Below are 23,365 nucleotides of genomic sequence, written 5' to 3' on the forward strand. Positions count from 1 at the left end.
CAGAATGCCTCTTGATGCGGTACAACAGACTCAGTATCCAGAATGGGCCTGCCGTCAAGCTGTGATTTAGATAGGAATCAAGATCTCCGTCTCGATTATGAAACGGACTGCTTGGCTGTGGCGAAGACTTCTTCGTAAATAAGCTCATATGGAAACCTATATTATTCCCTAAAGAGTGGCAGGCAACATTTGGTTAGCCCTAAGGTTACAGGGTAGCCTTACGCTGTCCTACATGTAACCATGACATTAAATAACTTTAAACATGTCACGCTCGTGATTTATGAATTACTCATTTTTTAGACTATCATAATGATTTGGCATATCGGACAAAGCTCCTCAAGCATTATTTCGCAAAGAGACAGACATAGCTTTCCTTTTGGGTTACGATTTCGCGGCTTGGGGCTAGAATCTATTCAGTGTGGTTCTGATTCCTACGTAGTATGCTTCTGGGGCAAAAAATGGAAAATAGTTCCGATGCAATATGTATGTTGACTCAATTGTCTCATACGACTGAGTCAAAGATTGGTGACTGGATATTCTGCAGACCCACGGGACAGCAGAATATATATAAAACCGTCACTCCACCATCACACCTCAAGTATAGTGCAGACAAACCTTATACAATCGCATACCTGGTTCTTCTAATTAGCTAAATGTCCACTACTTTGGGGATCGAACTTTTTTTTTTTTTAATAAAAAATAGTATTTTAATCCTTGTAATTACTTTTCGCGCCACCCTATATAGAGCCATCTCTCTGCTTGACATGGAGTCTGCAGCTCAATTCCTCGGCGATATCGCGACCAACTCCAAGGTCATCTTAAAAGGAACCAAAGACCATGTCGACGGCATCATCGCAGACCTGCACGCCGTCGGTCTGAAAACCACAGCGGAAGACGCCCAATCCCTCGCGACATATCTCGCACAAATGAAGACGGGAGACGGCGTGGATGACCGGGCGATGAGACAGGAAAAGCTTATGTCTTGGTTATTCAAGCTGCCCCTGGAACCCAAATCCGCCGTGGGCAGTACCCTCGAACATGGGGTTGTTCAGTCGCTGTGGGACACGCTTCCGAATCCATGTCCCGGCTGGACCCAACATTCTGGTCCTCAGTATCGGCGTGCGGATGGCTCGTTTAATAATCTCTATGAACCGCGAGTTGGCCGGGCGGGCGAGGCGTACATTCGCAACGTCGTGTCCCGCAGGGATCAGAGCAAGGACTTGCCTAGCCCCGAGGATGTTTTTGAGAAGCTCTTCAGGAGACGGACGCCGGCTGATGGGGGATTCAGAAAGCATCCTTGCGGCATATCGGCCAACATGTTTTATATGGCGACTTTGATCACGCATGACTTGTTCAATACCGACATCACGAACCGTTTCAGAAACAAGACGACGAGTTATGTGGATATGGCTTGGCTTTATGGCAAATCCCATGATGTTCGTCTATCAACATTTCCACATTCCCTGACAGTGTATAGGCTGGAATCAAGAAATGCAAGACTCTGTCCGCGATAAAGCAGGCCACTGCGGAAAGCTTCATGCCGATGTCTTTGCCGATCCTCGTCTGGATTTAAAACCACCAGGCGTCATCGCCATGGCCCTCCTCTGGTGCCGAAACCACAACTGGATCGCCGAACAGTTACTGATCGAAAGCAAAGATGATCCACGCTTTTCCGCCGTACCGAAGAATGACGACCAGCAAGGCCTGGAGCTTCTTGACGAGCACCTGTTTCAGACAGCGAGGAACATCAACGTCGGCACGTTTGCGACGGTAGTGCTGAAAGATTATGTGCGCATGCTGTTAGGTATCAATCGGGAAAACACAACGTGGACTTTGCCAATCAATCAAGAATTTTCCCCTTCCACCAAAAATGACATTCCAAAAGCTACAGGTAATCAGTGCTCGATTGAGTTCAACTTCATCTACCGCTGGCATAGCGCAATTTCCGTGGAAGACGAGCAGTGGATCGAAGGGCTCTTTGAAGATCTAGAAAAGAGATTGGGTCCAAACTGGATGAATAACAGGCTGGGCTCGATATTACCTGCCCGTATTCCAGCGTTTGTCCAAGAACGACATGACGAGCGTGCATCGACCGACCCCCGTTGTAGGACCTACTTTGCCTTAAATCCTGAAGTCAAGCGTGACCCCAAAACTCACAAGTACCCCGACGCCGCTCTTGCCGACTTCATCAAACGGGCCACCGAGTCGAGCGCTGGCGCTTTCGGTGGTCGTCAAGTACCCAACGTATTCAAAGACATCGAAATCATGAGCATACGACATGCTCGCGAGTTAGGGGTCTGTACGCTCAACGAGCTCCGCACACTCTGCAATCTGCGCCCATACAGAACCTTTTCAGAGATGAACGATAATGAAGCCATCGCCACTGCTCTGAAGGATCTGTACGGCGACATCGCAGACGTCGAGCTGTATCGCGGTCTTGTCGCCGAACAGGCCAAACCTAGGCAAGAGGCTACAGGCCTATGCGCCGGTCGTACAATCACCTACGTAATCCTTTCCGATGCCGTTGCGCTGGTCCGTGGAGACCGGTTTCTGACCACGGAACTCAATCCGTACAACCTGACCAAATGGGGATATGATGAGATTCAACCAGATAATAGCTGGAGTTTTGGGAATGTGCTAGGCGACAAGTTGTTGAATCGGCATTTGGGGGAGGAGAATATGCCCCGTGATTCGATTTATACGCAGTACATGTTTTCGACGCCGGAGGAGACGACAAGGAATATTAAAAGGTTTGGAATGGAAAAGGTATATAGAGAGACGAGGCTCTGATTTAGACTGATTCGGTACAAAACTAGGGTTGATTAATCTCATGCCAAATAGTATTGAATATACAACAGAGATTACCTAGGTAATATGTCGATACTGCGATAGGGTTCCAAGGCTGTCAACAGACGAGAAATGGTAGATAGTTAGTTGCCGTGAATATCAATTTCTAGCAGTTAATATGCTGTCTCATCTGATTGCATCAATAAAATGAGCCAGAAGGAACTATCTCCCAAATTCTGCTCATTATCCTACATCTCCGGTCTGATTTGCATTGTTCCTCTCTTCGGCCTCGCGCTTCAGCTCAAGTAACTCGACCTTCTGTACCTGCATCTTTCTTTCAAGAGGATGCTGCTTCAAACTTATAGTCCGAAGTCCCTCGATAGTTTCATCGCAAAGCCGTATGCTTTCATCAAACTTTTTTTGCAACCTATAACATCTAGCAAGCTCAATCATAGCGCCCAGTCTGTCTGGATGAAATTCACCTCCATGTTGTGACAGATTACGCTGTTTTTCAATCACAATGGAACGTACTATTTCGGCCTCTTTCAATCTCCGTGGATTTATCAATATTATTCCAAGCACCGTCCTTCCCATCAAGGTTCCGATGTGGGCTTCCGCAAGATTACGATCTGCAATCTCCAGGGCACTGCAGATAAGTGCTTCTGCATCATCATGCTGACCCATTGCAGTTTTGATTCTGGCCAATAGTGCCATCGTGAGTAGTGTATATGGATTTTCTTTACCCAATTTCACCTTGCGGCAATCAAGGACTTCCTGCTCCATCTTCTCCGCCAAAGGTAATTGCTCTTCCAACTGCAGAGCAAGTGCAGCCAGATCCTCCTTTACGGCCAGTGTCTTCAGGTGTGTTGGGCCGAGTACCTCGCTCATCCCATCAAAAGCGGATTTTAACAGGCGCCCGGCTTCCTCCAGGCTTTCATCGTCCAAGAATTTCGCCACCGTCTTACCCAGGTTACCCATAGCGCTAAGGGTATCCTCATGCATTGGGCCTCTCAGCTTGATAAGGCCATCGACTGCATGCTGCTGTAGCATCCTAGCTTCACTATATCTTCCTTGTTGCCATCTGGTTTGCCCAAAGAGATCCATAGTCGTCAGGGTTTCGCCACTATTGGGCCCTAAAGATGCCATGCATGCCTGCAAAACGGTGTCTTGTAGGTCTCCCGCTTCGTCACCTCGGCCTTGACTGTAGTAGGTAATTGCCAATGCCAGAGTTATACGCCGACTAACTGCGTGATCTAGTCCTAAAACGCTGTCGGTATACTTTTTGACTATCAACTGAAGCGTCTCAGCATCATTCCAACGCCCATTTTGCGCAAATACAAGGCTGAATTTTGCATAAAGTCTTGCTTGCGCGGGGCCAAACATTGACCCTACACCGGGCCATTGTACGAGTCCAAACCACCGTTGTTTCCTATTCGCCATAATTTTGTACTCTATAGCTTGTTGACAATTGCGTACATGATCGACATGTGGTAGGATATCTCTGCGAAAGACCTCATCGGCTTCAGTATCGCCTTTTCTTATCCAAAGTTTCCAGTGACGAAACGTTAGCAAAAAGATTTCTCGGCAGGAGGCTGGCTAGGCGCCAAACAAACCACGAACATACCTCTCTCGGTTTTGCTCCGCAAATTTGGAACAGAACTGGGTCTTCCCTGATCCTCCAATGCCGTATACTACAAAGCGCTGTTGCTTTTGGGTATGGATATCTGTCATCTGTTTGAGGAGGATATCCTGTAACTCCTTTAGAAACCAAGATCGCCCTGTGTAAACGCTACTAACGGGTTGTGGGATATCGAAGAATTCATTTGGCGTCGTGGTACACACCGCAGTGGCGACGAACCGAATACTGGTCAAGATTATCTTGCGCAACGAGGGCCACTAGGTGACTTATACTGGCTTCTGGGAGGTCCGAGATTTCGCCGAGCTTGTCGAATCTGTCATGAATTTGTCGATAGCGCTGTTCGAAAGGCTTTGGGGTGTTCAGCTGAGAATCTCACGGCCCAGTCAGAAGAAGCTTATACATTTGTTGATGCATTGATCCAAGAAAGCAAGGATCCGAAGTTTCTACGGAGCCAATGTTTGAATATCCTCTTAGCTGGAAGGGATACGACTGCATGCTGTCTGACATGGACTTTGTAAGATTAGACCTTTTCTGTTCAATGCACTCGAAGCACTGACAGTGTATAGGCGACTTCTCCTACAACACCCTCAAGCCATATCCAAACTCCGCCGCGAAATCAAAGATGCCCTAGGGGTCGGCCCTGAGGCACCAGAACCAACAATCGCCCAGCTCAAGAAACTTTCTTACTTGTCAAATGTCATCAAAGAAGGTATCCTATTCTATCTACCCGTCTTTTTAGATTTTCGAGTCCAACCCTGATAACCTACCAGTCCTCCGCTTATACCCTTCCGTCCCCGTAAACGCTCGCGCCGCCGTCCGAACAACCACCCTCCCTACAGGCGGCGGCCCCCATGGGACTGATCCTATCCTCATCCGCAAAGGCGAAGCAGTCGGTTACAGCGTGTACGCCATGCATCGTCGAAAGGACATCTACGGTCCGGATGCAGACACCTTTCGACCCGAGCGGTGGGAAGATCCGACTCTTTTGGCCAGAGTAGGTGCGTGGGGATATTTGCCATTTAATGGAGGGCCGCAGGTATGTCTTGGACAGGAGTTTGCGCTGTTAGAGGCGGGATATACGGTTGTTAGGATTTTGCAGGTTTTTGAGAGCATAGAGATGGCTGGGGGTGATTGGTCTGTTGTTGGGCAGGAGGAGCAGGTGCTTACATTAGTTGTGTCGAGTGGTGAGGGATGTTGGGTGAGAATGAAGAAATATTGATTGAAGCCTGGGCGAAGAACCAGCGTGATGACAATTAAAATCTTCTACTGCACTAATCACGTTGAGAATCTAAATGCTAAAGAAAGCTCCGTGCACAAAACGAGAAATAGTACTCGCATTAAAAAGCTAAGCCATAGTTGCCATAATCTAAGCATGTCCATGCACCTTAACCCGGTACAAACACGTATGATTTCCACCCCAATTGGACTTGACCCTCACCACAACCTTATCCACCCTCAGCATCGGATAATCAATCAACGCATCTAGCGCAAAGTGTTGAACTGTGCTACCCGTTCGATCGTATTCCCATTCTCCGAGGCGGAAATATGTAGGGCCTAAGAGCCTGTCGTTGGCGTATGCGGTTTCGGGATCGGAGGGGTATGCTTGGTGGAGAGTTTTGAGGATTGAGCCTAGGATTGAGGAGAGGGAGGATGGGGCAGCTGGTTTGGATGATGTTGAGGAGGAGGAGGAGGAAGAAGAGGTGGAGGAATGAAAGAGACCGAACCAGCCGGTCTTTTTGGTGATGGATTCATTAGTGATCGCCGTCTCTGTTTCGGTTGCTTTCGCCGGCTGCTGGCCGTGAAAGGGTTTAAATTGCGCCCACAATTCCATCTCGCGGGGCGCAACACCTGGCTCTGGGGATGCACTCGCTGAAATATGTTCGACGACAACCTCGTTGAGTACGGCACGCTGACCCAGCTCAAGAGCGAGTTGTAGTTGTCCCTGGCCGGTTTTGCTGGGTGCGCCGCACCAGCAATCGCCGATATCATCCCATGCTTCTAATGCAGTTTCAGGAGGGTTTGGTTGTGGTGATCCTTTCCCCGTTAGGCCTTCGTAAAGACGTCGTGGGAGTGTCCTTCGAATGCCGACGCTGGGACTCGTGAGTTTTCGATTGACACGCGTACCCAGACCTGGCGAGAGAAAGTTGATTCGTGGTTCAAGGTCGGGTGTTGGCTTCACAATCGTGTCTTGGCCAACACCATGTTGATATTCGTATCTTAGAACATGCACATCTCTAGACACAACCGATATCTGATTTGCGAGTTGTGTCATTTCTTTGGATATTTGAGAGACTATATTGCCCTCTGTCGCGTTGAGTGTAGGATAAGGACTTTTTGGTTGCTGTGGGAAAAAGTCGTTGGAACCCAGATAACCAGTGAGAAAGTATGTCGTGATTGCGAAGATCGTTACAAACAGTGTCATCGTGACAAGGAAAAGAGGCCATCGCGTTTCTTTCATTTTCTCGTGTTGTTGTTGTTGTTCTTCAAACAGAAGCGGTCGGCGAGGTTTATCGACTGGGGCAGGTTGATCAGCAGTTGGCGGTCGTGAACTATTGGCCACACTTTCGTCCGCAGAGTCTCGGACAACATTTGTTGAGATTACCGTCCTTGCGGGAGCAGTCCTTACTGCAGAAAGCTCTGACGCCTTGTCCTCCTCCTCCTCCTCCTCCTCCTCGTCATCTTTCACGTCATTATCGTAATGATTAGTTGTATTGCTGTTATCCACCGAATGCGTTGTATCATTAGTCCATGTAAGTCCCGATAATCGCCGAGGAGGTTTTCTAATATTGCGTCCTTCTCTAGGTCCAAGTCCATATGAGCTTATCTCTGGCTCTGGCTTTGTTCGCTGTAGATTATCCCGATGCAACTCCCGTTCCAACTGCCAGGATATTACAGATGCATTGTCGTTGAAGGCAGAATCTTCACCTTGCGGGGAGCTCAGTACGATAGAAGCAGCCTTCATGCCAAACCCAATAGATGGCAGACGAGGATATCGAAAGAATGAGAAACCACGATCAGTTTGTTGTTCTAGATTTTCGTTGTCTGTGGTAATGGCGGGGTTGAGAGAGGGGGCTGCAGGGGTAGATGTGCTGGAAATTGTTCGCTGAACCGGAGGTGAGGGTGTGACGCTGGAATGGATACTGCTTCTTGCTCTGATATCACGTCTTTCCTTGCTTGGGCTCTCAGATGCGGCACGTAATGCCTGGTGAAGCTGCCTAGCATCAGGTGTAGTAGCGCGTAGTACGAAAGAAGGCGTTGAAGATTGACTTCCATTCCCTAGACGCTCTGAGCGCCGTACTGGAGAGCTTGGATCCAGGGAGTATCTTCGTCCTGTTGGCTGTTAGATTACAAGCTTGTGACTGGCTGGGAAAAACTTACCAGAAGGGCTGTAAGCTGGATCTCTCTGTTGGCTTGTCCTACGCATGGTGTATGATTTATGCGTGTAGACAATGAATTAAGGCTGTGGTTGAGGAGCAGTTAAATTCTATCTTCGCATGCACGCGAAGTATTTGAGAAGACAAGTCGAATAGCCCACCTCGACTAGAGATTTTGATTCATCCAGTCGGACAACATTCGTTTGACGGTTATCACAACAGTCAGATCGACAACATCAATCAAACCAGTAAAATAACAAGATTTGATGGCAATCACATGCTGCAAGACATAATACTATGTCTTTTGATTTGGGCCAACTATCAAGTCAAGGATTTAATGGCTCTTTTCGAGCGCAAGTCGAATTGTCGCAAACTCTCTTCGAACCTTAGATGTAAGATGAGACAAAAAAGAGACTTGAGATGATTATCCACAGCAATTGTCTGCGTAAATCAGTCTCGATTGCGCAGAATTTCTTCGAACAATGAATGAAATGTCGGAAGTTTTCAAAGTAATCGATATTGCTTTATGACAGCGCAAACGATTTGATTGGCTGCGACTGTTTCGATTGATACACGCAACGCCTTGAGAACTTTGTGCCTGGCGTGACGGGACGAGTAGATGTATGTGTGCTTGAATTTCAAATTTGCAGTTGTATAGGATGAAGATTTGATTAATTTGATAGCTTAATGACGGCTGATGGATGATGCTGTTCAATGAGTAGTTTGATATCGCTGTGTTGGAACGCGTGATTTGGCGGCGGACTTTGTTTTCTGCCGCGTCGACGTGCTTGGTCCGTGCACATGCTGCATAGGGTTAGGGTTGCAGAGAGTACATTTTCACCGTTACAGCTCAAGATGTAGTTAACTTATCCTTGACGTTATCATGTAAGCTTGATTGGAATATGAGATTCGTCTTCATTGTACACACCCCATCTCGTTATATGATACACGCCCCTCCCGGCTTCACAAAACATACACATTTCGCCTTCAAGCACGACAGAAAAGATGGATAGCCAAAGAAACTTGATATACAATACAAATATAGCCAGCGCCAATAGTCTATAACCAGTAAGATTCCCACGGCAGGAGTGACTAACAAGTCCAAACACCGACTATACCGTCCTTACGACCTTCAACGAGATAGCCGTCCTTAACTCGTACGCGCTCGACGATCGACGCGTTATCGCTGCCCTCGCCTGCCCCCGCACCACAGTCCCAGTGGTGGCCATCTGTCTTGTCGTAGACTTTGACAACGCCTTCGCCGGCAGCACAGGCAATGCGCCGAGTGTCAAACATCATGCTTGTAATCGGGTTGTCGTATGCAAAGGCGTCATGAATTGATCCTGTACGTAGATCCCATATCTAGAATAGTCAGTAAGTTACCTTCATTAAGACTTGGACAGAGGACATACCCGAACGCTTCGATCTAAACTGCCAGTAACCAGATGCACGTCATCAAACTGTAGACATGTAATAGGACCGGTGTGCCCGATCAGACTGCGGTGCACTTGTCCACTCCGTAGATCCCACAATCGAATAATTCCATCGGCAGTGCCACAGGCCAAAGCGGCGTCGAAAAACTGTACTGCACCGACAAAGTCTGCCGATGCATCTGGTAAGCGTCCTGTTGGACGCCATTGTGAACTACTACTGGTCGGGACTGATGTCGATGATTGAGCAGCTGCCCATAAGACATCTAATGTCTGTACACAGCGTCCCTTGACGAGATCCCATTGGCGCAAGGTCTTGTCCGCTGAGCCGGATATAAGCGTGTTGCCACGGAAATGGAGAGCTGTTACCTCATCGACGTGAGCTTCTAGAGAAAAGATCTCGCAATCGGCCATGTTAGACGCAGTGTGCGATGCTGCGGCCGAGTCATCAGCTCCATCGCCTTCTTCAGCATCCTCGTCTTTCGCAGACTTGTTGATGCGTTCGGTTTGAGGAATTGGTTGAGCGCGGCTCAAATCCCAGATACGGATGGACGCATCCATGGATCCTGTTGCGACAAGGTTGTCTTCGACCTGCAAACACCTAACCGAGGCATGGTGACCCTCTAAAAATCCGACACACCTTCCCGCACTAAGATCCCACACGCGGACAGTATCATCTAAAGCTGCAGTGACTAATGTGCCAAACGGGTAGTCAAAATCGAGAGCGGTAATTATATCGTTGTGCGCTGGAATTTCCTTCATCGCAGTGCCTGGAGCAAGATGCTCATGAAGAATAGGCATGGATTTTTTCCCTAGTCACCATTATTAGCCTGTCTTCCAATCGCCTTCAAGTTGGATGAAGCATACTTATAGATCTCACTTTTCGACCACGTGGTGACGTTGTCGGTAGCTTCTGATATATAGATTCGGACATGAACGACGCATCAAGAGCTGCATCCTCTGAAGATTTGTTTGTTTCTGAGGTTGGCGTTGCTTTAGCCGTAGCTGCTTCTTCCTCTTCCTCCTCCTCATCATCATCCATATCCTCTATTTTATCATCCAGCTCGACAACTACAGCAATCAGTTTACCCGAACACAACAAAAGCGAAGAGGGTCATACTCTGATTTTCCAGCTCGGTCTCATCCATCTCCAAACCGGCCAGACGATCCAACACTATTTGCCGCATGTTGTTCAAATTGGTGATCTTGTTATCTATCTCGTGTATCTCGGCACTGCACATGTTCTTCCGTATGCCCATCATCTCTAGTCGGTGGTTCATTCGTTCCCGCTCAGCTTTCAAACCGCGTTTCGAAGACGGTAGTAATTTCGTAGGTCCTGCATCGGCAATCAACTTTTGATGTTTCGAACTTCGTCTATGATGTGATTTGTGTTGTTCTTGTTCTGATTCGGGGAGAGTAGCTTGAAAGCCTTGGAAAAGGGAATAGCTGCTGTTATCTTCGGGTATGTTGGCAAGTAGCTCGTCGGGAAGAGAAGAAAGTGCTCTCGATTGGATCTCGGAGGTCGATAGCTTCGAGCGTACGAGGTCCGTTGGAGAGGTTTTGGTGAGAGAGAACATCCGCCGTTGAAGCGCGGGTCGTCGTAGTTCGCGATGGATGTCGGTTAAAGCACTTTGATAGTGGGGATCAGACGTAGGACCCATGAGATGGCTAGCTGTCGACGTGACTTTTCGACCGAATGCTTCTAGATGGCGTGTCTGTTGATATATCCTGCATTAGACTCATGTTCAATGTTGTTATCCAGGTCCAGTGCGCAAGTACCGTTATGCCGGTTCCCAGCAGCGAGTCGTCTACAGAGCCTGTGTCCCACGAGCCCTCGGGGTACCCATCGTGGCCTTGATCCTCCATCTGGAGGATAGAGCTGTATAGGGTACTCAGGAGTAACGTAGCGAGTGGTGTTAGGTTGGAATGCGAAGGTGTTTCGGGTTGAAAAGACAACAAATACTGGTGGAGCTGTTTTGGCGATGATAATACGGGCTCGGCTCATTTACCAGGGTTTGCCGTAATTTACTCCGCCATACAGACGGAATCGCTGCGGGTGCGGGTAATTATCGTAATGTTACTAGTAACTTACAGTCGAACCGTCCGTACTAACTGAATCTGGGTGACACGTTCTTTCTGTGAGCACGCGAGTTCCAAGAATCTTGATCTTCCTATTGTTTTGTCGATTGTGCAACAAAGCACTCGTCTGATTCTTGTTTGCAATGCTGGGTTCGTGCGTCTTGCACGATCGCATCATCGTCTTCTTGGATTTGGTAGCCAAGTCAGGGCTCTGCATTGACGTGATTGCTCTCTGAGAATCCCTAACTAGTTACTAGTGAGAGTCGCGAACCTCGAATCGTCTTCTACCGTAGACGAAAAGAAGATGTTCCTACTTCCTTATCAATCATTTGCCGCGTGCCATTCGGCATCTGCTTTAACCCAAGGATCAACTGGGCTCTCTCACAAGAAATGCTTACAAAATGACTACTTCTAAGATAACTACTTTATAACTATCCATCGCAAGAGCAAAGCGACGGGTATTCGGTTTCCCGAAAAGCGGTCTCGGAGCCTGAGGGCCCGCTACAATTCTGACTGTTCGCCATGCGCCTCCGATGCGGAAATCGTCTGAACTGACAGCTTCACTCCAACAACCTCGCTCTGTATACTTGTCTTGCAGTTACTCATTCGTTCTCGACTTCTTCCAACCTTGTCTATATCGTGATCATTGCTGTGCTACCTATACAATTTCAACCATGGATGCCGCTATTGATCTTACAGACCGTTCCAAAGCTTTGGACTTGAATAACATTCGTGCACAACTTATGTGAGTTGGCTCTCTGCAATTCGCATTGCGCTTTTATTCGCAGTATTCAAATCATGAAGCGATCGATCATTCTAACTAACGAAATTGACAGCCGCCTCGAAGACACAATCACATTCCACCTAATCGAGCGAGCCCAATTCCCCGCCAACAAAACAATCTATGTCGCCGGTGGCGTCCCCATCCCCGGAAGCAACTTGAGTCTTATGGACTATTTGCTTCGCGAGCAAGAAAAACTCCAATCTCGAGTGCGCCGCTACGAATCACCGGACGAGCACCCATTTTTCCCCGATGCAGTCGAAAAACCCATCTTAGAGCCGCTCGAATACCCCGAAATATTGCACGCAAATGATGTGAACGAGAATGCGACGATAAAGAAACGCTACATTGAGGATATTATTCCCTCGGTCTGCCCCCAGAACCGCATTGATCGCGGCGTGTCACAGGAAAACTACGGGTCGTCTGCGACATGCGACGTAAATCTGCTTCAGGCGCTATCGCGCCGTATCCATTTTGGCAAGTTTGTAGCAGAGTCAAAGTTCCAGCAAGAAACCGAAAAGTTTGTGCGATTGATCAAGGCCGCGGACCGGAAGGGTATTGATGAAGCGATTACAAACTCGAAGGTGGAGGAGCTGGTGCTGAAGCGAATTGAGACGAAAGCGCAGACTTATGGGAGTGATCCTGTTCTGGCAGAGTATAGTAACAAGGTTGATGCTGAAGCTGTTGTTAAGATGTACAAGGTTGGTTTTTTTATCCTCTGGGTGTATGATTGTTGATTGCTAACGGTGGCGCAGGACATTATCATTCCTATAACCAAAGTTGTTGAAGTGGAATATCTTATGCAACGCTTGGTAGGAACGCAATGGGAGTAGTCTAGCATTAGGGAATAATCAACACTACTATCTTCATGATTTACGGCACATCTAGTAGACTACGAGGATAACAATTCAAAAAGCAAGAGAGTGAAGTAATTCTCAGAATAAGATACTTTTTTCTCATTTCAATCATACCGGCGGCTTCAAATAATCCGTAATCGCCTTAACCGCATCCCCAAATTTCTTTTCTTCGATCAACATGAGACTCCCCGCGGGCTTAATTCCAAAATCTTGGAACGCTCTCTTCGAATCCGACGCACCCTCTGCTTGTTTATGCGTATACTCAAACGTGCCATGGCACAACGTATGCCTCTCAAGTACTTCATCCTCAGGATGGAAATAAAACTTCTCGCTACTATTCCCGGGGGTCTTCTTCTTCTTTTTCTGTGGTCGTGATTCTTGCACATCCAGTTTTGATTCCACTTCTTCGTAGGTTTTGGATAGGATGATATAATGGGAAAAGTTGTAGGGTTCTTTCTCTTCGAGGGCCCAAGTGATTTCTTCCTGGAGCATCGTGTACATTGGCGGCACGACCTCAGCGGGGATGTTGATTAGGCGTTCTGTCAGGATGAGGCCGATGGATGGTGGGTTTTCGGGGTCGGCGAGTAATTGCGCCAGGGGGGCCAAAGAGGGGTTTGATGTGGATTTCTGAGCAATATATTTGGTCAAGTCTTTAATGACTTGTTTGTCCTGCGCGCAAGTAGCGATGAGCATTTGATCGTTAGTGGTCTTGGAGCCGATATGCTGTTTACCTTGTGTTCGCTAATATTCAACACAGACAGAAACGCATATGGATCCGTCTCGTTCCCATCCACCTTGACCGTCGAGCCGAGCAAAGGTTGTGAAAGGATGAGATCCGCTAGCGCCGACAAGTTGAATGATTGCGCATCAGTGTCGAGGAGTTGTCGCAACAATGTCTTGAGACCGTGGAAATCGACCGCTGGTTGGGGGTCGAACCATTCGAATTCGACATTGACGAGTTCGACATCCTGTTCAAATCAATGTGCAGTTAGCCAATTGATCGAAATTTATTATATTTCTGTACCTTCATGAATAAACATACCGAGTCGCTTCCGCTGTCGTCGTCATCTCTCATGGAGACATCGTTATCATTATCTTTGAGACTCTTGCGCTTCGCCATTTTTATTTATTCGAATTGTGCGTTGAGGTTGTGATTTGCGAGTTGATCGTGTACAAAAAGATGTCAGAAAACTAATGCAGTTAAAAACTTCTAATCTTATCGATTGGCGGTGAAGAGGGGCAGATGTAGTATCTTATCAGATAGATGCCCTCATTCGTATGATGTCAGTATAGCCCTAGTCATAACCCTAATAATGGATGCTTCTACCTATGAGATTCCTGCCAGTGCCAGCGTGGTACAACTGGTGTTAGTGATGAATGGCGACTATGTGGTATAGTCCCGCTGATTGATTGATCTCCAGCAGTTTTGGTTCAACCGGAGCTCCGTGTTGTGAGTTTCCATCGCTCTCAAGGGTTATGAAAGTGAAGATTTAACTATTATGAATCCTAATACTTACGCGTTCATCGTCTCAGCATACATCGTCATAGATACACTTAACCTCGTATAACTCTATTCTTGATAGCTCAATAGCTTATAAGTGCGCTTCGAATACGAGACACCCGATCCGATCAAAATCACGTGATGCTTCAAGCCCTCATTCAGGTGTCAACCATCCACCCAAGAGGCCAGACCAGGTACGCTACCATCATCTAGATCACAGAAATGACCTAGAACTATGCCCTTTCTCTTAAGAGACTCGGGTATAGTAATACAGTAATCGCTGTCCGTTCTAATTTCAGTTGTGAAGCTGTGCAATTCGGCTGGGGCAACGGCGATGAAGTCGGGGCTGTTTGGCTCAGGATTAGCATCAAGGTAAGGCCATTTAAGTAGCAGGACGTGCCAGGATCAATGATACTCATCTATCTTATCCATATGTATGTATACATAGAATTCTTGATGCCGAGGATGTCATCATCCCTGTACACAGACCCACACTGAGGTCACACCCCCGTCACAGCAAGTCGTATCTGATCGAGTATATAAGACCATTCTACCTCTACAACTTCAATCTTCCATTAACCAAACACCAAAGACCAGAGATACGCAATCTATTCCACACCTCTACAAATCACAAATTCAATAAACCCAAAATGGCATCCATCAGCACCTCCAACTCCGCAAACCACTCCTACTCCTACAAGGCCAACACCGCCTCTGGCTCCGCCTCCTCCAACGTCGGCTCTCGACAACTCTACGAAGCCGGCGACCAGCGCAACGATTCTCAGTCTGAGATTCGGGAGCGACAGCGATACAAGGAGGGTAAACCGGGGAGTCATTTGACCAACGACTCCAGTAAGCCCATTGCATCGTCCCCATCCTTCCGTCCCATTCTTCCGTATTGATGTATAATGTTGGAGTGGCTGACATGATGAATAGAGGATGATCGATCAATCGTCAACCGTCTGGCGCGGGAAGAGCAGCGATCGACGAAGAATGAGAAGCCGTATGACTCTGAGGCAGAGTTGAGTAAGAAGGATCCTACTGCGCCGGTATGCGTTTCCTATCCTCAGACCAATTATTGCAAGTCAAAAAGGACGTTAGCTGACGGAGCTTCTTATAGGCCAAGCTTCATGGCAACATGCCCTCAAAAGGCGCACAGATCGACACTGAACTCCAGGCGGAGGACGAGCAGAGACTTCGAGAGAAGAGCGGTAAATAACTGATTGCCGTTTCCTATCAATGTAACAATATGCATTATAGACACGATACTGAGAATCAAAATCGTAAGACTCGGGTATTTCATATCAAAGCTGTATTGTATTATATTGTACGAATAATGTACAGATTATATCTATATATATTAACTATTTGTTCTATTCATCAGTCATTCAAACATTAAAATGGGGTAATATCTTCAGCAAAAGAGAAATATAGGGCCAGCCCGTGGAAGCGCCGAAATGCAAACGCTCGCTACCGATCCGCCTCACCAAACTTCAACCCATCGTCACTAGGAGCCTGGAAAAGACTCCTCCACCGCCCCTGAATAGTCTCGCACACTCCATGCTTAGACCCCCATGCTCGGAAGTAATTCTCATAATTGCATGCAACCCATTTTACTTCCTCCCAATACGCTCTTTCGGCGTCATAGCCAAATCTCTGAATTGTGCCTGTGTCAGCAGTCCAGATGCGGCCAGGAATGAAGTCCGGGGCGCCGTCCCATCTAAACCCAAAGATATTATCGGCTGCATCGAATTTGGGATGGGCAGCATGAATAAAGAATACGCGTGGTGCTTTGCCTGTTTCTGGCTCTTTGACGCGCCATATTCCTTCTTTTGTTAATTGGTGATCTTCGATTGGATCGGCTTGGGCTACGGCAGAAATCACCAAGTCGCCGCCTTCGGTCGTATGGCTGAGCGCACTAACCCGCTCACTAACCGGGTAGACGGGCTCTTTCAATGCCAATGCCGCTTGTATAAAAGCTTCCTTGTCACCTTGGCCAGGGGCACCTTGTAGCAACAAGGAAAAGTAATGTGACGGACCGTGATAGTTATAATATGCGGCTAGAAGAAGTGTCAAGAAATGTGTCTTCTTTGAAGTAAGAAACACGCCGGTCTTGGTAGCCGCACGGAGAGTCATTGGCGGGATTTCTTGCTGTGAAATCTGATAGAAGAGCTGCGAGGTAGTCGATGCTGAGAAGTCAGGCCAAGTGACGAGTCCCGTGGAAGTGAAGGGTTCTGAATCCAATAAATCGTCAACTCGAGATAGTGGGAAACAATCCGCATCCATCCAGACAACCTCCTCGAAGGATGAAAATAAAACTGCAAAGGTGCGGAACTGATAATGCTCAATCTCGACGCCCTTGTGCTTTGTTGATCCTAATAGATCGGACAGGACGACACATTTGGCATTGTATTGCGGCAACACCTTTTCGCACAGGTGATCCTCGTATTCGCTCGAATCCCTCAAGAACACTTCCACCGGCAAAGTGGAATTATTGCGGCGGAGCATGCGTAGCTGAGCCATAAAGAGCGGGAAATAGGCTCCGCCTGCCATTGACACTACGCCTCGCGACCCCGGAGTATGGATGGGCTTTATAATCTTAGATGTATGAATCTCCTCCACAAATTCCGCGTGAGCCGATTTCATCGCTTCGAGATGTTCATCCGGGAGCACAACCAGGTCGGGTCGCGTACTGGCCTCGAGCGCATTAAATGTAGCCGGCTGCGCAAGCCCATCAAGATTGATCGACGGACAATTAGGCGCATGGCGATCGAGTATCTCACGAAATGAGGTCCAAAAGGCGAGTTGCCGGCCACGGAACGGGTCGACGGGGGATTCGGTGAAGTGAGCATCGTAGAAGCGATTGTTGGACGACGGTTTGCTGGAGATGTAGACGGAGAAGAAGATGAAGAACAGAGCAGCCAGCATGAGACAAAAGGAGCGCAATCGCCTCCGAGGGCGCTGGACAGCCATGGCTGCTGGCTTGCCTTACGTACTCTGTAGTAATACAGAGTAAGTTACTACTTTTCCTCACTTGGAGGCCCCTGGCGGCGCTCCGACCGCGAGCGAGATCGATCGGGTCGGAGTAATAGGGTTAAGAGCAGGAGGGGTGAAGCCACTTAATAGAAGTGCCGAGATGCATTGAGAGAGGTATGGCAGAGGTTATCTTGAGAACGTGCGGAGTGGGCAAATAGGGCAATCCATAGTCTGGCCAGAGATTTCGGTCTCGATCTTCATGTTTTTGTTTCTTTTGTTTTGTTTGGTTTGGTTTCATTTTGTTCTGGTTGCATGCGGCTCGCCCAATGAGCTGCTTGGCCCAATCCGGTTAGTTGTTTGGTGAGCACGTGAGTGCAGATCTGGACTAGGGTTATGTCTTATGTCAGCGGGATGCCAAGTTGCCAACTTGTAAGCTTCCCTTAAGGCCTTAACTTAAGGCCTTAAGGAATGCCTTAGGGGAAGCATTAAGGTAAGCTAGTTCCGGAGTCCGCCTCAAGCGATCATCATAAAAAAGTACTCCGTACGGAGTAACTATACTCACTCCGAGAGAACATCCAGAAAAACCCCAGGGCCAATGGTAATGCAAATTGGCGTTGAGAGTTGAGACAACCCCATGTCGTCCGTAGTTAGTCTGTATCCATGACCTCGGCAGTCTATCTTGCATACTTAGGCTCCCCCCAAACCACCTTAGTCAAGGTCGCAATCGTCAGTGCACCACCACTTCGTGAATCACAACAGACTTAGACGCGCCTATGGCGGACTCTGCTGATAGTCTGATCAGGTTCCTATCGGCTGGCGCGCGCGCTGACTGGCTGGCGACATGCCCTAAGACGCCCAGACTGTTAGCCCACCTTGAGGTCTTCCATGCAAGCCAAGCGACGATGATTTCGACTTGCAACTCTACGTGCATGGAGATTAATTTTTAATTACTTTGACTTTACACGAAACAGTTCGAGTCAACTCTTAATTATTTCTAAATTATTCCGCGCTTTTTTGATAACGTCTCCTATTATCCTAGTTATGGAGAAGATAACCTAGTGACTGCCGAAGGGCGAAGACACTAGCGGTCCACTTCTCCGTAGTAAGGTTTCTAAACTACTCCGTAGCAGATGCTTGATCTCATTTCTCCGCCTCAAGCCGTTCTTCAGAACAGACGGAGTAGTGCTACAAGCCCAGTGATCGGAGACCGTCCAAGTATCGAAGGAGAAGCAGAGAGAGTATGGCGCATTCTCCATACAGTAAGTCGTACATACATACCACTGCGACGTCGTGTAGGGAATGTACCAATGGCAACTCCACACCCCAACTGGCCGTCCCACTCTTTCATCCCCATCCGGTTCTTTCAGCGTTTCCAGCGCTATCTTTGACGAACTAGGATCACCACCACGATAACACACCTAAATACCCGCCCGGCATCATCATCCTCGAGTCTCACGCCATAATTTCTCGTCTTCTTCCCACGACTTCCGTCTATCTCGTCACTTAATTCAACTAGTTACTTGCATGGAGGACACCGCGCCTCTTCGGCTATTCACCTCTTCTTTGCCTCCATCAGCCCCCCTCGATCCGTGATGCGCTATGTCGGAGGACGCCGACGTTCAGCAGCCCGCTCCATCCCAAACAACAGCGACCACCGTTCCGCGAAAGAAACGCAAGAGAAAAACCACGGGCGGTGGAGCGGCCGATGACTGTTTTACATGCTCCAGCACCGGCCTGAGTTGTGATCGTCGTCGTCCGTACTGCAGCCAGTGCCTCGACCATGGCAGAGATTGCTCCGGTTACAAAACAACCCTGACCTGGGGCGTGGGAGTCGCCAGTCGAGGCAAACTGCGTGGATTGTCGCTTCCAGTATCCGATGACACGCAATCAACATCGCCGCCGTCGCCTGTAACGAATCCCCTCAAGCAGAGCACCGTTGCGACCACCACCACCATCACCACCACCACCAACAAGGCCAGAGCGTCACCCTCCATTCAGAAATCTCCCCGGAGGAAGGCTTCTTCGAAGTCGCCGGCGGTCATCGCCCCAGACCACAAATCACCCGAACAACCTACCGCCAATACAATAAACGGAGCGCATCAGCAAGCGTCGAATTGGCGACATCCAGCACATCCATACCCCACAGTAATTACAATACCGGAAGTGGTCTACTCCGACAGTCATCATAACCGCACTGTGGGTGATGGGTCGTTGGTTACATTACAATTTCCAACAGACGGCCCAATCTATATCTCTCAGGCACCAGGACTACTACCGTCGACGTCGTCAGCAACACAACAAGCGTGGCGGGTCCCTTTAAATACTACCGTTTCTCCATACCCTGCGGTCAATAAACAACATCATGCGAACTATCATCATGGCCGACATCCACGCCCTCAAACTGGGTTCTATACATGGCCACCGCCGATTACAGGCAAACGGCGCGCGTCGTCAATGGAAGGCGATGAAGACATTCTGCCAAAAGAAGAAGACTCTCTCATTTCTCCAGTGTACTCGGAATCAGTATATATGGATCAATTCCCAGTCTTTGGTTATCAACAAAATCAAGATCCATGGAGCTTTTCAGCAAGTCCCTTTGCAAACTCATTGCCAGATCTACTACTGGAACAATCAGTTGGACGCACCCCTCGGATGCGATACTTAATCAGCTACTTTGCGGAAGTGATTGCTCCAGTCATAGTCGCCTTTGACCGGCCTAGCAATCCATATCGAACGCGAATTCTACAATTGGCACACCATAGTGACACCCTACAACACGCCATTGCAGCTTTATCGGCCAGCAATATACGCCAAAGACGAGAAGAAAAGATTTTGTCTACCGAAAGGACAGAACAGGCCCGAAAGTCATCCATGGCCCATCGGGCGTTGACGGACGTGTCGTTTCAGGAACGGCATGGAATACTAGACTTTGGAAGAGATAATCGCGAAGAAGTTTTTCACAAGTCTATGGCAATCAAATCGCTCAATGCATTGCTCGCAGATCCGTCTAAACGACATCATGATTCAGTTCTGGCGTCTTTACTGATACTCTGCTTATTCCACGTCTGTGAAACCGGCGTCGCGCAGTTTCAAACCCAATTCGCGGGCGTTAGGAAGCTTCTAGCTATGAGACATCGCATGAATATGCCAGAATCAGAAGAGGCCAGATGGTGCACGAGGATGTTCACCTGGTTCGATGCCATGACTGCTACTATCAACAATAGGGAAGGTCAACTGCAAGGTCTATACCTGGATATGACTTGTGCGTCTGATGAGGAGTGGGCCATGGAGAACTTGGCCGGCTGCGACGGACGATTATTCAAAGTAATGGCCCGGCTAGGACGCTTAAATATGCTGAGTCAAAATCGGGATGTTGATCCTTCGTATAACATTGACATGCCTGCAGCGATGCCCGTGGTTCCTCCTGCTTTATCTCATTACACCCCGAACGGAATGAATGCAGCCTATGCGGCAACCCTCTATGCTCACCCTCAAGCGGCACAATGGGGCAATCCTGAATTCTGGGCTGAATGGCACTCAATTCGCCAACAACTGGAAAGTTGGCGACTTGATCCTACACAATTTGCTGGCACGTACGATGCCTACCAACACACTCAATCACCTCCCAATTCTTGCGGTTCGCTATCAGCAAGCTCCGGCTCCACCATGATGTCTTCGCCGGCGACGCCGAACTCGAGTGTAACAGTGGCACCAAATAACCTTGCTGATCTGTCCAACATCTCTGAAGCATTCCGATATGCGGCGTTGCTTTACACTGAACGTCTCGCACATCCAGACATACCATCGACGCACCCACGAATACAAACGTTTGTTCTTACCGCGATGCACTATATCGCTGCGGTCCAGTCAGATGTATATTTACTATGGCCGTTATTCATTACGGGCTCAGAATGTGTATATGAAGAGCACCGTACAGCAATCCGCAACCGTTGTAAGGATATCCAGAATGACTCTGGTTTCTACAACAATATATCCTGTCTCGAGCTGCTGGAAAAGATCTGGGTCCAAAATCCACCCGTGACCAACCAGCAACAACAGCACCTCTCTGTACCATATCAGACTCATCAGAATCTTTATCCGAATCATGGTTACTTGGGCACCCCTGTGTCGAATATGCGTGCTCAGACGCAAACTCCTGGCTCCGTATCCAACAGGAGTCCACAAGATGGTATTGGGTTCAGATGGCGCAGTATCATAGAAGGAGAGGGAGTAGACGGGGAATACATGGTACTATAATCTTCATGCCATCAATGTCAATCAATATTGTGGTATGCAAATGAATATACAATCATCTGGAATGACGGTATATAAATGTCTGAATTGCAACAAACAATATATGATTACGATGCTGTAATATATAGCATAATGATACTTTTTTCCACTTTTCAAAGGCCATCCAAATCCATAGATTAAAAAAAAAAGACCATCAAATCAACCCCTCAGACCTCACCCATCGATAATCCAAAATCCCACTAACCCTCTCCGCCTCCTTCACATTCGTAATCAACTCAATCGCATACAACGAAGCATCAAACCCGCTCGTCAACCCTCCCGACGCGACCACTCTGATCCCATTCTCCAGCGCGCCCACATCCACAAACTTTTTACGCACAACCTCCGTCGAGCCAGCACCATACAACTTGGCGCATAAATCTTCCAATTCTTTGATAATAAGGTGGTGCGTCGTCACCCTTCGGTTCGCAAGCACGCCCGCAACAGCAAGGAAGAATGAGGCACTACATATCGACAACAAAACCCTCGGCGGCCGTCCATCTGCAGCGTCTCTGCTCGGCAACGCCGCAAACTCCTTTATGATCCTCCTGACTGGAAACTCTTCCCACTGACTCAACTTCTCCGTCGTAGCCCAATTTGCGCCGGACACGACCAACAAATCAATATCGGCTAATTCATCGAGGACTTGACTGTAACTAATGTGTTGCTTGAATGTGAGACCCTGGTATGTGCTCATCGTTGCTGCATTGTCGGCAGCAGTAAGACCGGGGCCGGCAATTTCGATGCGGAAGAGTTTGTTCCCCGTGGCCAGGTCGCGGGCTTGGTAGATGGTTTCATAGGGGCCTGCGAAGTCGATGAGGTCGATTTGGTCGAAGGTGAGGATTACCGCCCGGAGGGGGGTAAAGGTGGACGACATTATTGTCTTTGCAATTGATGGTTTTTGGTTTATATCTAGGTAAGGTGTTTTTTGACTACATTGAAATGCTTGAAGTTGAACGAATCTGTGATTTTGATTAAATAAGTTAAGGTCTATTGATGCTTACCTAGTTACATGTTTAGTCGCCGCATGCTGAGCAAGTAGTTACACCGAGAACCGCATATGCATAAGATTGTTGGTTGGCTAACTGGGTATTAGTAAACAATATGAGTCAATTCCCCTCATTAACCAACTAACTACATACTATACGTCCCATAGTCTTTCATTTGAGTGATTACCGTATGGCTAATACCTAAGTTGCTTATCCCGAATAGGCAAATTGATTCAGACCCGCAATTCTGGAGTACCGGATGGGATTTGTAATTTGTAAAGATCATTCGGATCAACCGGATGAAATTCGCGTGGTTCGTGAGGTACGATATAGGCTGATAGTTATGCAATTTCACTAATTGAGGTTGAGCCTGGCATGCTGGAGATTTCAGGTTCGTTGAGTGTACTATGTTGCACGGTACATGTAACTACCGTGTTGGTTTCAAGCGATGTCTTTCGTTGTTTACCGATATTTGGAGAACCGCTCGTTCCTATCAGCTGAGGTGGATAGATTATTTATACCATATACATTGTTATGTATTCATGGATGTTTTTAACCTGGGAACAGTCCAGATGTCCGGGCGAGAATGCGGTCTATCTCAACAACAGGTGTGCACAAATATATATATATTTCTCTCGTCGACTTGGTCCAGGCATTTA

The 23,365-nt window shown here is 47.9% G+C and overlaps 11 protein-coding genes across 11 annotated transcripts; 5 read left to right on the forward strand and 6 right to left on the reverse strand.

The window, feature by feature from the left end:
* Nucleotides 1-764: 764 nt before the first annotated feature.
* On the forward strand, nucleotides 765-2,790 carry EYB26_002074 (uncharacterized protein; the record flags this gene model as incomplete). The annotated part of the gene is made up of 2 exons (XM_054261382.1): nucleotides 765-1,395; nucleotides 1,478-2,790. The coding sequence occupies 2 exons, from the start codon at nucleotides 765-767 to the stop codon at nucleotides 2,788-2,790; spliced, it is 1,944 nt and encodes a 647-aa protein (XP_054117357.1).
* A 240-nt stretch (nucleotides 2,791-3,030) lies between these two features.
* EYB26_002075 (uncharacterized protein) lies at nucleotides 3,031-4,170 on the reverse strand (the record flags this gene model as incomplete). The annotated part of the gene is made up of 1 exon (XM_054261383.1): nucleotides 3,031-4,170. The coding sequence occupies one exon, from the start codon at nucleotides 4,168-4,170 to the stop codon at nucleotides 3,031-3,033; it is 1,140 nt and encodes a 379-aa protein (XP_054117358.1).
* Nucleotides 4,171-4,468: 298 nt separating this feature from the next.
* On the forward strand, nucleotides 4,469-5,645 carry EYB26_002076 (uncharacterized protein; the record flags this gene model as incomplete). Its single annotated transcript, XM_054261384.1, has 4 exons — nucleotides 4,469-4,501; nucleotides 4,552-4,940; nucleotides 4,993-5,135; nucleotides 5,197-5,645. The coding sequence occupies 4 exons, from the start codon at nucleotides 4,469-4,471 to the stop codon at nucleotides 5,643-5,645; spliced, it is 1,014 nt and encodes a 337-aa protein (XP_054117359.1).
* A 147-nt stretch (nucleotides 5,646-5,792) lies between these two features.
* EYB26_002077 (uncharacterized protein) lies at nucleotides 5,793-7,850 on the reverse strand (the record flags this gene model as incomplete). The annotated part of the gene is made up of 2 exons (XM_054261385.1): nucleotides 5,793-7,756; nucleotides 7,805-7,850. 2 exons carry the CDS (start codon nucleotides 7,848-7,850, stop codon nucleotides 5,793-5,795), a joined length of 2,010 nt encoding a protein of 669 aa, XP_054117360.1.
* A 1,042-nt stretch (nucleotides 7,851-8,892) lies between these two features.
* Nucleotides 8,893-11,096, reverse strand: EYB26_002078 (uncharacterized protein; the record flags this gene model as incomplete). Its single annotated transcript, XM_054261386.1, has 5 exons — nucleotides 8,893-9,162; nucleotides 9,213-10,042; nucleotides 10,098-10,301; nucleotides 10,351-10,945; nucleotides 11,010-11,096. 5 exons carry the CDS (start codon nucleotides 11,094-11,096, stop codon nucleotides 8,893-8,895), a joined length of 1,986 nt encoding a protein of 661 aa, XP_054117361.1.
* An 887-nt stretch (nucleotides 11,097-11,983) lies between these two features.
* EYB26_002079 (uncharacterized protein) lies at nucleotides 11,984-12,923 on the forward strand (the record flags this gene model as incomplete). The annotated part of the gene is made up of 3 exons (XM_054261387.1): nucleotides 11,984-12,054; nucleotides 12,146-12,791; nucleotides 12,846-12,923. 3 exons carry the CDS (start codon nucleotides 11,984-11,986, stop codon nucleotides 12,921-12,923), a joined length of 795 nt encoding a protein of 264 aa, XP_054117362.1.
* Nucleotides 12,924-13,055: 132 nt separating this feature from the next.
* EYB26_002080 (uncharacterized protein) lies at nucleotides 13,056-14,067 on the reverse strand (the record flags this gene model as incomplete). Its single annotated transcript, XM_054261388.1, has 3 exons — nucleotides 13,056-13,616; nucleotides 13,679-13,915; nucleotides 13,990-14,067. 3 exons carry the CDS (start codon nucleotides 14,065-14,067, stop codon nucleotides 13,056-13,058), a joined length of 876 nt encoding a protein of 291 aa, XP_054117363.1.
* A 1,031-nt stretch (nucleotides 14,068-15,098) lies between these two features.
* Nucleotides 15,099-15,667, forward strand: EYB26_002081 (uncharacterized protein; the record flags this gene model as incomplete). The annotated part of the gene is made up of 3 exons (XM_054261389.1): nucleotides 15,099-15,300; nucleotides 15,385-15,497; nucleotides 15,569-15,667. 3 exons carry the CDS (start codon nucleotides 15,099-15,101, stop codon nucleotides 15,665-15,667), a joined length of 414 nt encoding a protein of 137 aa, XP_054117364.1.
* Nucleotides 15,668-15,918: 251 nt separating this feature from the next.
* Nucleotides 15,919-17,421, reverse strand: EYB26_002082 (uncharacterized protein; the record flags this gene model as incomplete). Its single annotated transcript, XM_054261390.1, has 1 exon — nucleotides 15,919-17,421. The coding sequence occupies one exon, from the start codon at nucleotides 17,419-17,421 to the stop codon at nucleotides 15,919-15,921; it is 1,503 nt and encodes a 500-aa protein (XP_054117365.1).
* A 1,602-nt stretch (nucleotides 17,422-19,023) lies between these two features.
* Nucleotides 19,024-21,681, forward strand: EYB26_002083 (uncharacterized protein; the record flags this gene model as incomplete). The annotated part of the gene is made up of 1 exon (XM_054261391.1): nucleotides 19,024-21,681. One exon carries the CDS (start codon nucleotides 19,024-19,026, stop codon nucleotides 21,679-21,681), a length of 2,658 nt encoding a protein of 885 aa, XP_054117366.1.
* A 190-nt stretch (nucleotides 21,682-21,871) lies between these two features.
* EYB26_002084 (uncharacterized protein) lies at nucleotides 21,872-22,594 on the reverse strand (the record flags this gene model as incomplete). Its single annotated transcript, XM_054261392.1, has 1 exon — nucleotides 21,872-22,594. The coding sequence occupies one exon, from the start codon at nucleotides 22,592-22,594 to the stop codon at nucleotides 21,872-21,874; it is 723 nt and encodes a 240-aa protein (XP_054117367.1).
* Nucleotides 22,595-23,365: the final 771 nt, after the last annotated feature.

Source organism: Talaromyces marneffei, chromosome 1, assembly GCF_009556855.1.
Source record: "Talaromyces marneffei chromosome 1, complete sequence".
In the NCBI taxonomy this organism is placed as follows: Eukaryota; Fungi; Ascomycota; class Eurotiomycetes; order Eurotiales; family Trichocomaceae; genus Talaromyces; species Talaromyces marneffei.